Here is a 16646-nt window from a genome sequence, read left to right as displayed (position 1 = left end):
GTGATAGAGGAATCTATTATTATTTATCTCAGCTGAAAAGGCAACACCAAACCTTCCCTGTAGCAGCACTTTTACAGGCTCTGCATCCTGAATCACTCTAGTGCTTTGGCCTTAGTCCCATTCATTCATTTCTGTTCTTGTTCCCTGTGTCCAGCTTGTGTTTGGTGTAGTGTAAGAGCTTGGGGGTTGTTGGATGAATTGAGCAGTTCATCAAATGAAATTTTAATGTGTCCTTGTAAGTGGTAAGTTGGTGGCAGGTCTCAAAAAGTGAGTGTGAATGTTTCCAGTGGTAAACCAATGTGACCCAAGCTCACTGGTTTCACCATGAACACTTACTTTCTCTCTCTGAAGTTCTAGGTTTGATGTACACGTCCCATAGTTTCTCAAATCATCAGAAGTGTGTGTGTGATTTAGCAGAGTTTAGAAAACTGTGTGTCTTCTCCTCCTGGCTTATGCACAACCCAGTCTTTAGAATGCTCAGGGCGCATGCTCTTTGTTTCTGCCTTTGTTTCAGGTTTGTGAGGGAGGGGGCAGTGTGATGAGCTGTTTTCTGGTATGGTTATCTATCATTGGAAGAGCGGGACCAGCATGGGATGGTGTCCATCAGGTGTTGTGTGCTGACTTAGTGCCCTGAGTCATCTGGGGAGGATTATGAGACTGTTGTAATAATCCTGTGAGATGGTGCACTGACTGATCCGTAAGACCACTGGAGGTTAAAGAATGATTCTGTGACTCCTAACTTTGATGACTGTTTCCCTCCCTTTAATTAGTGTGGGAACTCTAAGTGAGCAGCTAAAACTGAAGTTTAAGATGAAGTTATTTCCATAGCAAATTTTCTGATAGTAGTTAACAGTTGATTTATGTAATTTTCTGTAATTTATTTAGCATCTTGGCCAGCACTGAATGTTAAGTTTTTTTTTTTTTTCTTTTCTTTTTCTAACATTTATCACAGGTCCTTTTATAGGCTACTTTTCCTCCCTAACTTGATTATTACATGCTTGAAAGCTCTGAAAATCAAAAAAAATTTCTATGTTGGGTGCTGAAATTCATTTGACCATGAAGTCAAAGTTGGCCTGAACTGATATGAGACTTTTTATACTCCTAATATAGTTCACTTTGCTTTTTGCACAACTTTTACTACAAATTACCAGTATGATAGTATAGGGGTCATTGCTCAGACACTGCTGGGGTATTACGTGATGTATAAACTATGGAACTTCCTAAATCCAAGAAGTTCTTACGTCTGAAAATCCTCTAGTCCTAAGGATCTTAGCTCAGGGATTGTGATGTTGTGTTCTTGCTAACCATGACACTTAAGGAACTAAATGAGCAAAAAATATGGGAGTAGATGTTTCTAGCTTTAGTGAAGAGTTATTAGTCATTCAGTCATGTCCGGCTCTTTGCAACTCCATGGACTGTAGCCCACCAGGCTCCTCTGTCCATGGACTTTTCCAGGCAAGAATATTGGGGTGGGTAGCAGAGAAGGCAGTGGCACCCCACTCCAGTACTCTTGCCTGGAAAATCCCATGGATGGAGGAGCCTGGTAGGCTGCAGTCCATGGGGTCGCTAAGAGTCGGACACAACTAAGTGACTTCACTTTCACTTTTCACTTTCACTCATTGGAGAAGGAAATGGCAACCCACTCCAGTGTTCTTGCCTGGAGAATCCCAGAGACGGGGGAGCCTGGTGGGCTGACGTCTATGGGGTCACACAGAGTTGGACACAACTGAAGTGACTTAGCAGCAGCAGCAGTAGCCATTCCCTTCAGGGGATCTATCTGACCTAGGAATCGAACCTTAGTCTCCTGCATTGCAGGCGGATTCTTTACCATTTGAGCCACCAGAGAAATCCTTTTAGCTTTAAGTACGGATGGCATCACGGACTCAATGGACATGGGTTTGGGTGGACTCCGGGAGTTGGTGATGGACAGGGAGGCCTGGCATGCTGTGGTTCACGGGGTCGCGAAGAGTCAGACACAACTGAGTGACTGAACTGAACTGAACAATACAGACTACAAGGGGCTGGCAACTGAGAGAGAACTTGGAACCTTCAGTAACTGGAGTTTCCTTTTGGAGTTTGTTGTAATGTTTCTGCACTCAGGGAGTGTTCACTTCTGCTCCATAGATAAGTTTCACTCCAAATTTACTTCTGCAGTCAGCATGCCCTGCAACAAAATGTCATTACGTTCTCATTTTCTTTGAAGGGTCTTATCTAAAATCTGGTTAGAAACTTTAAATAAAGTCAATAAATTTCAGCTCAGAGGTCCTAGTACATAACACCAAGTTGCCCGTATGTATGTATTTGGCCAAAACACCAATATCCTTGGTTGAACTAAAGTAGGATTGGTCCTTGCTTAGCAAAAGAGCCAGGCATTGAGACCTAGTACCATCCATCCATTTCCTGTCCCTGTTGTTTGTTTGTCCAGTACTTTGTGGCCATTTAATCTGACTGCTTGATCCTTTTGTTAAGACCAGCAGCCTGGAAAGATCTCCCCTTTTGGACCCAGGCAGCCTGGGTTCTGATCTGTGCTGCCAGTTCATTTTTGTGTCCATAGGTAAAGCTTGTACTAACTGGATCGATTTCAGCTTTAGTAAAATGTGGACAACAAAAACAGGGTAGCTTTTGTAAACTGTCATGATTTTTAGTTGCTTCTCAGGAATTGAAAAAATAATTATAAATTTTCTTTTGAAGAAAAGATTGAGAAATATCTTTTAAAAAACCCTGTAAAATGTTAAATCCAAAAGCAAAACATGAGCTACTTCCTAAGAAGTCTCCCTTCTACCAGGTAGATTGTTAACTGTGAGATTGATTTTGCTGACATGTAGAAGTCCGAGCACTGGGGATTCTTGCCTCTGCTTGGAATATTATAAAATCTTTGAAAAATATACAGTTGTTAAAAAATGTATGGTAAATTCCTTCATTGACCATGATGAAACTTACTCAACAGTTACAGTAAGTGTGTGAGTGATGTTGATGTGAAATAATACATTTCTACAGTCAGAATATTTTACTGAAAAATTTGCCAGGCAAAATTGAAAAAAAAAAAAATACTGAGAGAGCGATTTGGGCTTTTTATAGCAAATGAGCTTGTTCTCCATGTAGCTCGGGGTGGGGATTATTGAATTTTTGTTCTTTCCCTCATCTCCCCATCCCCCCACCTCTGTAGGTTCAACCTATTGGCCAGTGCCGTGTGTGTGTGTGTGTGTGTGTGTGTGTGTGTGAGAATTTTGACCTTTTCTGAGTCTATACCTTTCATTTCTTGGAAAAGTTTTCCTTACCTTTCTGCCTCAGACCAGTGAGTTAGGAGGGGAAGGAGGAAATAGTGAGTGGAGTCCTAGGAAGAACAAGTTTGCAGAGTGGCGTGTGAAAGCGGTGCCTTCATTCTTAAATTATTAAGCATAGATTTTCCCAGGATCCAGTCCCTTTGTTTCCCCTTGCTAGATAAGAGTACCTTGGGTCTCTAAGGTGTGTTTAGGAATAGTAAGGAAAAAGGGATAGTTAAGGCGAACATGTTATTTAAAATGTAGCATTCTGTGTATCTGCTGGCCCCTGGGCAATCCAACTCTGTAATACTGCTTTAAACAAGCATCAGTGGACTCTTCCAAGACTTTGGCTGTAGCATGAAACATCTGATTATATTCTTGGTTCTTTGCTTCTTGAACACGAGTCATCTCTTGGTAATTAGGTAGAAAGCAAGTAGATCACCTGATTCACCTGTGCCCTCTCTGTTTATCTTTTTCCAGGAAGCAGGGTTTTTTTTCCCAAAGCAATATTGAAGCTTAAGTATTATTATCCTTACATTTAGTAGTAATCATAAACAGAGGCACTTGCAAGAATTTATATTTAATCTTCCCCATGATGGTGACAATCATGTTATTAATCATAGCGATATTGTTTACCTGACACTGTCCTGAGTATTTTACTTTGTTTGGAAACAGTCTTGACCATACAGAACTGTTGCAAGTCCAGTAGAAAACCTGTTTTTTTTTTTAAAACCTCTGTTTAACTGAACCATTTGAAATTAATTGTCACCAGGAGGCTATATCACATTCTAATAGTCTGTGTATTTCCTGTGAACAAGGGCATTTTCTTACATAACCCCAATACTGCCTTCAGAATCAGGAAATTGTCAAGGAAATATTATTGCCCTGGAGTTCTCAGACCCTTCTGAAGGTTTTCAACAAAAGGCTATAGCAAAAGGAATCTAGTGCAGCATTATGTGTTTAGTTGTCATAGGTCTGTTTAGTCTCTTTCAATCCGGACAAGTTTCTCCTTCCTTCACCATGACGCTGGTGCTTTGGGAGATTATCAGCTAATTGTTTTATAGACTGTTGCTCACTTTGCATTGATGATGTTTCCTTCTCATTAGATTTACATCATATATCTTTGACAGGGACACTGCAAATGTCCTGTGTTCTTTTTTCTACATCCTGTCAGTGTTAACAATTCTAGTTTGTCCTATTACTGGTAATGTTCATTCTCACTTGTTGAAAAAGGTGGTATTTGCCAGGTTTTGCAATTGTACAGTTTCTCTTTTTTTCTTTTATAATTGATGATCATTTTGTAAGGTAGTTGCTTTGAGACCCTGTAGATACCTTCTTCCTCATAATAATTTGAATTATTCACTTATTTATATCAGGGTGGACTAATGGTTGCCAGTTAATCTGTTGTCATTGTTGTTCAGTTGATATGTCTTGTGTGACTCTTTGCAACCCCATGGACTGCAGCAGCCAGGCTCCTCTGTCCTTCAATATCTCCCCGAGTTTTCTCAAATTCATGTCCATTGAGTTGGTGGTGATATCTAGCCATCTCATCCTCTGCCACCGCCTTCTCCTCTTGTCCTCAGTCTTTCACAGCATCAAGGTCTCCTCCAGTGAGTCAGCTTACATCAGGTGGGCGAAGTATTGGAGCTTCAGCTTCTGCATCAGTGCTTCCAGTGAATATTTAGAGTTGATTTCCTTTAGAATTGACTGGTTTGATCTCCTCGCTGTCTAAGGTTATAATTTGTTATTATCACTCATTTTGAGGTCAGATTTTGGTGAATAATACTTAGGAACCCGGATCAGGTGCTCCATGTGCTCACTGCTTTGTATCCATGTTCTCAGGCCTTCAGAGTGAACAGGGCTTGGAGGCTGAGGGTCAGGGAGATTACACATGCTGTGTTTACATCTACATTTCTGTGCGTGTCTCTGTGTGTATCTCTGTCTGTCCATGAGGTCATACCAAACTTTCCAGTTCTAGTCTAATACCACAAGGTTCTTGCTAATTTTCTTTTCTTTTTTCTTACTTGTAATTCTCTCATCTTTAACAGTAGAAAACTTCATCTCAGTGTCCTATCTTTACTTCCAGTTTCCTGTTCCAGACTCTGCTCTCTCCCACACATGGATGGATTTTGACCTCCTGAGCTGTAATTTTAGTAGGTTTATCATTTGATATTTCTTAGTGCGACCTCTAGGAATCAAATTTGTAATATCATCTGTTCAAGGTGTGTGGGATAACAACAACTACTGCCATGCAGTGAGTGCTTACTCTGTCTTAGATTAATTATTTAGTTCCTGTAAAGGCTCAGTTAGGTTGGCATTATCTTTATTTTATAAATGAGGAAAAATTGATATTATATTAAATAGATGCCTAAGGCATACAGTTAGTAAACAGGAAACCCTAATGCTGTTTGACTCAAAACTTTGTGCTGTTAATTTCTATGGTTTCATCATAGATTGATTCATACACAACATATTTTCTTCTGGCTGTTTTGGGAAATAACTTTGTTTTTCTAATAAAGAAAAACATGTACTTACTAGAGAATAACTTGACAAATTCAAAAATTAAAGAAGCAAAACTGTTGTAATGGTACTTCTGTAAATCATATTTGTGTTTTTCCTTAAATATATATCTTTGTGCTTATATAGGTATTTGTGTATATATTGATTATAATTAATATGTTTATACATAATGTACAAGTAATCACACATTCCTCTATTCGTTCTTCTTCTTCTGTTAAGAACATATTTCCATGTTATGAAACATTTTACAAACATTTGTGATGAGCACCTTGTTTATACCATCCTAGGGATGTGCCGTAATTTTTCTATTCAATTCATATTATTGGACATGTATGGTTTTTTCATTATTTAAATAGCATGATCAAATAACATTGTGACCATCCTTTTTCAGCATAAATATTTGTACTTCAGTTGAAAAGTGACAGTGTGAGTGGATTTTCCTTATTTCAGCGAATTTGGATCCGAGACATCTTAAAATTCACTTCTGCTTTAGTGAAGTCATCTTTTCTACTCATTACGGCTCATGGTCTTTGTACAGCTTTTGGGGACAGAAAGCTGGAGCTGCATATAAATATTCTCTGGTTTGCTTTTCCTGTGTCATCACATTTGAGCTCTCGAAACATTCACCAGAGGTGGCAGGAATTGGAGACAGTTGAGAGATAGCATATGTATTTGGAAACACAGCCTACTGAAGAACTTTAATAAAATAGGACCAAAACCCAGATTTGATCATTCCAAAAACCCTTTTGCAGTGAACATCTACAAATACTGCATAAAATACCACAGAACTTTTAAAATGCAGAGCTGAGCTCACAAGAGTGAAGAGAAACTGAAAAGTTCAGGAGTCACAGTAAGAGGAATTGAGTCATTTGCTCTTCACGCAAATCTTTGGTTTTGACACTCAGCAGATATAGGAGATGAGGTTCTGCTTTCAAGGGTTTAGGAAGTTGGAGCTGAGAGCCTGTGTAAAGTTAGGGTCATCGAAGGTCTATTCTTTTGGTGGAAGGATAAACTAGATAACATATCTGGAACTAGAGGAAAATGACAGAGAAACATGTCTAGGTTTGGGACTCCAGACCAAAAAAAGAAACAGGAGGAAGAGATGGAGAAGTCCTCTTATAATTTGTAACTTTGGGCCATGCTCCCAAGACAGTTGAGGCTTAAGTTTGCACTCTTGAAAAATACAAGAACTCCAGCATGAGAAGATAATATAAAAAGCCACCCTGGACACCTGAGAGAAGCAAGTGCAATTTGGGGGAAGGACATGCCCTAATTCAAACATGTAGACCGTCTACAGATAAAATATCTTTGACTGCTGAGCTAATTGTCAAAAATTACAAAATGTTGGAAGAAACTGTGTGTCATCTACTTGAATCATAAAATAAATGGTAAGAATGTCATTGTAGAACTGTCAGAAAGAGACTGTATACTAGGCTTAAACAAAATAGAACTTTTATTTATATAAGCGAAGTCTGAAAGGAAGCAATCCTAGGCTGGTATGGGGCTATGTATCACCTCTGTGATCCTTAACTTTAGCTGTTAGTTTGTGCTCAAGGTGGTGATGAAATGGTAGCCGTAGATTTAAGGCTGGTTTTCTTCCAGATTTAAGGCTGTAAGAAAGAAGAAGTAGGTAGGAAATGCATGCCTTCTCCCTTTAAAGGCAATTTTCATAATTTGTACAGAACTTCTCCTTTTGTTCTTATTAGGACAACAAGAAAAAAAATTAAACTCACACTTTACAGGTTAATTCTTCCAGCATTCTAGAGAATGGAGAAAAATGGTGTAGGTTCCCCAAGTTATTTTATGAGGCAAGTGAAACCTTTATTCCAAAACCAGATAAAAAAGTAAGATTTATGAGACAAGTGCTCGGGCCTGGTGCACTGGGAAGACCCAGAGGAATCGGGTGGAGAGGAAGGTGGGAGGGGGGGGTCGGGATGGGGAATACGTGTAAATCTATGGCTGATTCATATCAATGTATGACAAAACCCACTGAAATGTTGTGAAGTAATTAGCCTCCAACTAATAAAAAAAATAAAAATTAAAAAAAAAAAGTAAGATTTATAGGTCACAAACATGCATGTAAAATGCTTAAATAAAATGTGGGGAAATGGAATCTGGCAAAACATTAAAAAATACTTACTCAAGTTGGGTTTATAGAATACACAGATAGTTTAATAATAATTTATCTGTAACATACTTTACTATTTTTTTAAACATATTAAAGAAGAAAAAATATACAATCATCTTGATGGAGAAAAAGCACTCGATGAAATTCAACACCCATTCAGTATTTGCGGGGACAGGGAGGGGGGACCTCTTAGCAAGTCAACTGTAGAATGCAGCTCCCTCATTCTGACAGAATAGTTAGTGAAAACCTATTGCAAGACACCATCCTTAAAGGTAAAGTGTTGGAAGTATTTTGTCTAAAATCAGAAACAACAGAAAGACTCCCATAACCATTAAGACATGAAAAAGAAGCTATGTGAGGATTGGAAATGAAGAAATGAACTTTTATTAAAATGGAACAGTATTTTTACCAGAGAAAATCTGTGAGCTAATGATTAGATGTGGTAAAATAAATCTGCATGCGTGCTGGCTATAAGATCAACAAACATATAAAACTCAGGTCCATTTCCACACACCAGGGACGACTTCAGAATAAAATTTAAACAAGCTCTTTCTGAAACCTTCTCATCTCTTGTAGGGAAGAGTAGTAGTACTACAGTACTGAAAAGTAGTAGTAGTAGTACTCTTCAGTACTTTAATCAGTAGTACTGACTAAATGTCAAATACGGTATCTTTCTTCCAGTGAGTGTTTTTCTGTGGAGTTTCCTGAATATTAACTTTTCATTGCTATTTTTTGCTTTTTAATTTCTTGTTTGTAAATAAGACATTTTTCTATTTCTGGAGAGTAGCAAGCACTTTAAAGTCTAAGAAATTTCCATGTTATAGCTCTGATATACCTTTGATAAACATAAATTTTCTGCTCACCAAAAATTAGTATTATGGTGGACAGAGTGATTATTCAGTTTTTATCTAATAAGCCTTTTTAGTTTTAGAGAGACTCTATTAGTGTAATATGTGCATTTCACCTGCTTGGCTCCCCTTTAATCTGTTTAGAAGTGTTCATCTTTGACCTGTAGTTCACTAGGGATTAATTGGAGGAGAGAGGACTAGGAGTTCTGGAATCTGGAGACAGTATAGAGGTACCAGGGCCACAGGGCTTCTGGGAAGACCCGGTGCTAGGGCGTCTGTTGTGCAAGTTGCGTGTATTGCTCTGCAGGCAGCCAGATGACGAGTTAGAGAAGCAAGCATGGTGGCAGAAGTTGAGGTCCAGGCAGGTTGTCAGCAGTAAGGAAGCATCTAGTAGGATTTCCCTGATAGCTCAGTTGGTAAAGAATCTGCTTGCAATTCAGGAGACCCGGGTTCGATTCCTGGGTCGGGAAGATCCACTGGAGAAGGGATAGACTACCCACTCCAGTGTTCTTGGGCTTCCCCTGTGGCTCAGCTGGTAAAGAATCTACCTGCAATGCGGGAGACCTGGGTTCGATCCCTGGGTTGGAAAGATCCCCTGGATAAGGGAAAGGCTACCCACTCCAGTATTCTGGCCTGGAGAATTCCATACAGTCCATGGATTCACAAAGAGTTGAACACAACTAAGTGACTTTCAGTGTTCAAGACAGCTGAGGGAGAAAATAAGCCCTGGGTCTTGGAGGCCAGTAAGGACTGAGCAGAGTTCCAGGGTGTCCCCAGCATAGGACCATGCTTGGTCAGTGGAAATCAGGACCATGTTTAGAATTGAAATGTGTGGTTAAAAGGGGTGCATTAGCTTACTTACTTTTCAGGTCTCAGGGCTCCTTAATTTTCTCCGTTGAGGAGGAGGGCTGACCCCATATTCTGAGGTTGGATTGAATTTAGGGCTGGGTCTTCCGCAGACTCAGTTTGAGGTTTGTGCTGTGGTCTGTGGAATGGTTCCCGTGGTTTTTCAGAGTAATGGTGAATTTATTAAATCATTATTTTATTTGATTTCTTCAAGTAAGCAATTTAGGAGGTTTTATGGGGCTTCTCTTGTGGTTTAGTCAGTAAAGAATCTGCCTGCAATGTTGGGAACCTGGGTTCCATCCCTGGTTTGGGAAGATCTTGTGGAGAAGGGAATGGCTACCCACTCTAATATTATTGCCTGGAAAATTCCATGGACAGAGATGCCTGGCAGGCTTGGAGTTGCAAAGAGTTGAACATGACTTAGAGATTAAATGCACAGCTGAGTTTTAATTCAGTTGCTCTTGTCTTTAGAAGGCTTTTTTTCTCTAGGCAGTTTCTAGGCACACACTTTGGGGGACATGTTATCTTTCATACCAGTAGGGAAGATGATCTTCCAACCTGTAGATACTTGCTTCGCATTGTAGGTCAAAGGTAAAACTTGTCTAAGTGCATTCTCGTGTTACAATTTTCTTAGCATGACAAGAGTTTTTAATTTAATCCTAGTCTCAGTTCAGTTTATCTGAAAGCATAAACAGGAGATCCAAGGAAATGGAATGGATCCTGCATTTACTTTGGGAATCTTGAGGACCCTGTATATCCTTTTAAGCAGCTTTTAATTTTTCCACACTCTATTACATTAATGGCAAACAGAATTGGCACTGTTCTTTCCTACCCTCTCTTGTCCTTTATAAATTTGGGGGAGTTTCATGGTGTTCCTTTTCCTTTTAAATTATAACTAAGTAATAACATGCAGAATCATTTCTTAGTTTACAAATGGAAACTAAGCCCACATACACATCCAGAACTAGGATTTCTTATATGGCTGACAGCCCAGCTTTTCTTTTGTTGAGGGTGGAGGTCAAGGGTGAGGGCATAAAATGTGTTTTTCAGGATTTTAACAAAAAACGTCTGGGCTGGTACAGACTTGGATACTTTTTAGTGCTCAGTATGTCTATGCGACTTTAGAAATCGCTTCTGATTAAATTTTTACATGAATTTTGCTTCATGGGCAGTGTTCCAAAGACTTGCCTCCAGTTCTGAATTAAGAGACCTAAACTGAGATTTTTTTAGGTGCCTGGGTGTTTGTTGGCCTCTTGATTTGAACCTTCGTGGTGTTTTTATTGTTAGCAGTACATTCCTTTTGCTAAGTACTCCTGGTTGGGTTTGTGTCACTTTAGGAGATATTTTATGTCTTATTTAGGCAATTTTAGAACTTCTTATCTAAGGGAGCTTATTCTCTTTGTATAAAATCCAGTATTGTTGAGCCACTCTGCGGCTATACTGTCCATTCTATGCCTGTGGCTGCAATGATGTCCAGTACTCCAGAACTTGGCCAGAACTGCTCATGTATCCTTTCCCCAAACGTTTACAGTTTTCCACAAGAAATTTGTGGGGTTGTTTCCCTTATGTAGCCGCTACTCTGTTTCTAGGTAGATGCCAGTATTCTGTTCATTTGTCTCATGTATAGTCATGCATATCTGTGCTTTTTAATTCTGCTTCTTCATCTTGCTATTTAAAACCATAATTTATCTCTCTCTATCTTTTTTTTAAAAGACCAAACAGAACTTACTGTTGTCTAGACAGTGCAGGGTGTTTGTCTGCAGCCTGTGGGTGGCGGGCCGGCGAGGCCCCTGGAGTTGGCTGTCTGGGATCCCCTTTCCGCGGCCCCACTTCCCTGCACACTAGCTTGGTATGCGGGAGAAGCTGCAGTCTGTTGGCTGGGCTTTATTTACGGAAACAGCAGGGTTGAGATTGATTGCGTGGAGAGACAGTGTATGGATGAGGGAGGGTCACAGCACATGCTCAGTCCTGTCAGTGTGAGGGGGAAGTTTCTGCGTTCTGCGTGAAGGCTTAGGTCATAGCACAAGCTCAGTGCGAGCTCTGCGAGGGCTCTCAGACCGCATGTGCCTCCATTTTGAGTTGTGAGAGTAGAAAAGGGCAGAGTTTCCACAGTAAGTGGAGGTGCAGGGACACAGCTAGACTCACCAGAGCCTCTCTTAGTCATGGATGATCCGTTCAGCCCCTGCAGGTAGGCGTTCTCTCTCTGGCCTCCCCGAAGGAGTGTGATGGTTTGGGCTGCCGTCTCTCACTTCTGAGGATGTGTATGAATCATCTCATCATTCCTAGTGCATGTTTCTGAGAGCCTTGCATTCAGCCCTGGCTGGCCGTGTAGGTGGTAGTGCAGAGTGTACGATCAGAGCTGAGAGTGGGGTCTGCTCAGAGACGCATGAAGCAGATGTAGAGTGTCGTAGATCTCTGTCCTCTTCCCCTTTCCCTCACCCCTTCCTCTCTGGTGCCGGTTTAAAGGGAGCCTCACTGGGTCCCTGCTGCGGGGGAGCCCGTTCCCCTTCGGCACCTGCAGAGCAGACCTGCAGGCTGCCAGGCTGTGTGTGGCTGGTGGGGACGCCTGGGCCCAAGAGCCGCTCTGTTTGGATGTTTTAGGGAGGGTGGTAGGTGGGCAGCTATTGGTTGCTTTGAAGGTGGGTGGAACTTGTTTTGATTGAGAGCCTGTTTGCCAGAACAAATTATAATTCTGGCGAGTTTTTCCCGAAGTCTGAAATAGTGCGTACATTTTGACATATGCAGGTTTTAGATTGTTGTTGCAACAGTATCAGCTTAAAATGGATTTTTAAAGAAATGAATGGTTATGGCATGGTATTTTCTGTTGCTTCCAAAGGAAGCAATCCATTCTTTCTTTTGGAGTTGGTGGAAAATTTCTTGGCAATTAAAAAAAAAAATTTTATTCAGTGACATTTGTGTTAGAAATTGAGGTTCCAGGTTTTTTGTTTGTAATCTTTGTTTTTGGAAAAGACGGCATTTGTTCTCTATGTGTATTTTGTTGTGTGACTTTCGGATTCTGTAGGAAAGGAGTGACAGGAGGAGTCACTGCCTGAGAAGGTGGAAGCATCGACAAGGCCAGGCTTTGTGCTCCCTCTTTGACGGCCCTGGGCACCAGCCTTTCCTCTGAGGAGTGGTTATCCTTTTTGTGCGTCCTGTTTGCAGACCAGGCTCAAGGCGAATGGCTCTCACTGTTGTTGACTTAGGGAGCCAGTCATGATAAGCAGATATAGGACAAGTTGAATTCTGACCCAAGTAGATAAGAACTTTTTGAATTTTATCAATCGTCCCTTTTTGTTTCTTCTCCCCCTTTTCCCTCTGATAGAAGTTGGAAAAAATTTTGAAGTGACACTTAAGTTTTGTGCCTTTGGGAGGATGACAGGAACCATAGGACAGAGAAGACCGTGCAGATGAGAGACTCCCGTAGGAACGGGAAGACTGTCCTGTTTATCGGTGATAGAGAAATTCTCCATGTGAGCTCCTCCTATGTGAGCGGAGCGTGGAGCTGTGCATGGTTAATGCCTGTGTGAGGAGGCCCTGGTTTGGGTGGCAGGGTTTTAGGAAGGCTGACAGTACATTCCAGTCCACAAAAATATTATTGAGGTATAACCTGGCTCCTAGCAGTTTCACTTTGGGGTTGTGATTAAGGAGGGATGATTTAGGGTTATTGCACTTATTACGTGCTGTTTTTAACTCTCTTTCCCCATTCCTTTGAGGTCTGTCATTGCTTTTGGTAATTGGGGGCCGATGGGCAGTTTGACCTTTCCCCACCCCAGGTAGCACTGCTTCTGGGACTTGCTGTCTTTCAGTTCTCTTGAAAGCACCTCTGCTCTTCCATTTGCACCTATCCTGTGAGTGCAAGAACGGGAGTCCCCCGTTCTTGAAACTGGAAGAGCTGGATGCCTCAGCCTTGTTGGGTGTTTCACATGTGGGAGCCCTGCAGGACTCAAAGTTTCTGCCTCATTTCAGAAAATCCACTGTTTGAATTAGGGGAACACTTGTTAGGAAAACAGTTGCGGAACTGCCTTTCTGTCAGTGGTTCTTTAATTCTCCTTAAGCTTTTTTTACCTTTGGCAGATCAGATATGTACAAGAAGCCATAGGGCAGCCAGACAACCTCTGTCTGGGTCCTCCCACTTGGCTGGTCGCTGGTCTGTGGAGCTCGTGTGTGGCCAGCTTATTAGACCACAAGGTCTTGTAGTAACTACTGGGATCTGTGGGGACCCTATATTGTTAACAGTCGAATTTCTGTTTCCAATCCACTGAAATCAGTCATTAGAGCACTGTCTTATGTGGTATGCATTTGTACCACATGTTCCCGTCTTGGGAAAATGCTTTTGGGAGATTACTTGCTGAACAGCTACCTTCTGCTCTGAGACTTGTCTGGTGGTTGTGGAGGTGAAGGTGCAGATACACAGGGAGTTGTCCCCTTGCTGGGGCTGTTGTCTCAGCCCTGGGTGGTGTGGGCTTGGAAAGGAGGCAGGTGAGCTGCATTGTGACTTACTGTTCCATCCTGCTGCATATCAGGGATGCTGGTGAAGACACCGTATGTTTCCAGAAGAACATGAAAGTAAAAACTCCCCCAAATATTACCATGTTACTAGCTTTTCTTGTCATCACGTCCGCATCTTGAATCAAGAGTCTGAGGTTGATCCTTACATTTAAAGTGTTCCTCTGTCAACATAAATTTTGCAGAGCCTGAGAATCTGCTTATGATAGATTCCTGCCTTTGACCACTTGCTAGACTCTGTTGTGTTAGCCTAAGAATTAATCGAAAGACCCTGACACCTGGGACCTGATATCCACTGTGTCTGTGAATCTTCAGTTATTTGTTGGTCCTGATTCTTTTTCCTTCTGAATTAATTTTTCATTTTATATTTTGGTCATTACTGAACTAAGTTGTCCTTCAAACAGAAAAACATTCATTCTAAAGCTGTAAAACATCATGTCTGACAGAGTAAAAAGAGCAGATATGGGCAAAAGGGAGATTTGAAATTATGCGTGTCTTTGTGAATCTCTTCCCAAACTGATGGTCATCTGCCCTGAGCAGTTTGTGACAGGCAAGGAGTCAGGTTCTTGAATATATCTTTAAAGCAAATCTGAAAGAAAATGAATTGAATCTCTTTATGCTCTGTGAAACTTTGGATTTAAACTAAAGCAGTTCATTTTAATTCAGTTGGGATAATTAGACTTTCTATCAGAGTTCTCTGAACTGTATGTTTGTTTGTGACTCTTTGATTGATTGTCTTCCTTACTGGACTGTAGAGTGCCTGAGATGGGCCTCTGGCATGAATATGCTGAATTAAATGAGTGGCATCTGTGGTAAGAGAGAAAACTCCATCTGGAGCTGAATGATATGGTTCAGATTCTACTTAGTAAGTGACATTTGTTAAACTGAACTTCTGTTTTCTCATGGGTGATGGGGGTAAATATTCCTCACAGTTGTTATAAAGATTGGAAGCAAGCCATATGAAAGTGCCTGAGACATAATTGCTCAGTGTATTTTTGTTATTAATTCAAAGTTCAAGTCTCCAATCTTATGTGGGTATGGTTAGCTTAACAACATCTGTAGTTGTTGGTCAACATGTTCGATTAAGACCATCTTAGGAATTGTGTTAGCAATTATGGTAATTAAATTAATGACCAATATGTTTGGCCAGGCTCTTTAGGTGTTAATGTTTTCCTTCATACTTCTTAAAGTTTTAAAAAAGCCTTTACTTTCATATCATGTAGCATTTGGTGCATGCAGTATTAAACATTGTTCTTTTCTTACCAATTTCTGTAATGAAGAGGGAGGAGTGTAGGCTAATACTTGTGTCGTCACCATAGCTGCCACCACTGTTGCCTCTCCTTCCCCATATTCACACCACTACAGTGACTAGGAACAGGGGATGGTCCTTTTCTAAAAAATAGCATTTTCGAGAGACTTCCCAGGAGGAACAGAGAGACATTCAGATGTGTGTCATAGACACACTTTCTTTGGTCCAAAGTCTCTCTTTTTCTGGGGACACTCTGTTCCTATGTATTATAGTTTGATATCAGTGTATGGAAAGCCAGCACCATTTTTGGTCAGGAAATAGACTTGATCTTTGAGTACTGCTCATTAAAAATTATGGTGGGATTTTAAAATAAAGTTGTTTTCTGAACTGCCATGTGTGTGTTGTGTGTGTGTGTGTCTGTGTGTATGTGTTGGGTGTGTGTTGAGTGTGGTCCTTACATCTGTTTCCTTCACATCGTCACAGCAGATGATGACAGTAAAACCCACGAGGAGCCTGAGGTGGGGTGGAATCACATGCTGCAGATATGCTGCCTGGTGGGGGTTGGGGGGTGGATCAGACAAATAAGAACTTTAGACAGTGGAGCAAAGGTCTTGGTAGTGATTTGAAACTAGATCCTTTCTCACTCATTTTTTTTTTCTTTAAGTTTATTCCATTAAAAAAAACTGATACTATTCTGGGATTATGTTTTTCCCATTTCTTAGTATTCTGATCCCCGCCCAGACTTTAAACTTCTTATTTTGTGTTGGGGTATAACTGATGAACAATGTTGAGGTAGTTTCAGATGTGCAGCGAAAGGACTCAGCTCTACCTATATATGTTATCCATTCTCCCCCAAACTCCCCGCCCATCCAGCCTACTACCCAACATTTGAGTAGAGTTTCCTATGCTATACAGTGGATCCTTATTGGTTATCCATTTTGAATGTAGCACTGTCTCTCGTGTTATTTAAAAAAATTTTTTTACCAGTGTTTTCCTGATATTCATATTATTGTGTGGAGGCCATATTTACTGCATCTTGTTGTCAGCATGGAAATTCTTATTCCTTTAGCCAGTGACTAAATTCTTGGTTCTAAATTTTAAATTATATTTAGGGGGAATCTATTAAAAAAAGCGCACCTTTTCTCCTCCACCTTGGTTTCTTCTGTTCAGCTAGAAGGCTGGGATCAGGGGGCCTCTTAGGAAGCTTCCATCAGAGAAAATTTCAATTATTATGATTCTGGATTTTAATGAATTCCTGTCTTGACCTTTGCATTTGTGTATGGATT

The 16646-nt window shown here is 40.7% G+C and overlaps 1 protein-coding gene across 6 annotated transcripts in view; it reads left to right on the top strand.

Moving 5' to 3' along the window:
- RERE (arginine-glutamic acid dipeptide repeats) overlaps positions 1-16646 on the top strand; it is a 435792-nt gene that overhangs the window by 277276 nt on the left and 141870 nt on the right. Inside the window, exon 1 of one of the 6 annotated variants that reach the window (XM_043486138.1) lies at positions 11506-11793. The exons of the other annotated variants lie outside the window; for them this stretch is intronic. Within the exon in view, the coding sequence (XP_043342073.1) occupies positions 11768-11793 (26 nt within the window). The 5' untranslated portion in view covers positions 11506-11767. Of the gene's footprint in view, positions 1-11505; positions 11794-16646 lie in introns of those variants that run through there. 6 annotated transcript variants of the gene reach the window in all.

This window comes from Cervus canadensis, chromosome 13 (assembly GCF_019320065.1).
Source record: "Cervus canadensis isolate Bull #8, Minnesota chromosome 13, ASM1932006v1, whole genome shotgun sequence".
NCBI lineage: Eukaryota > Metazoa > Chordata > Mammalia > Artiodactyla > Cervidae > Cervus > Cervus canadensis.
This window is presented reverse-complemented; position numbering and strand designations above follow the sequence as displayed.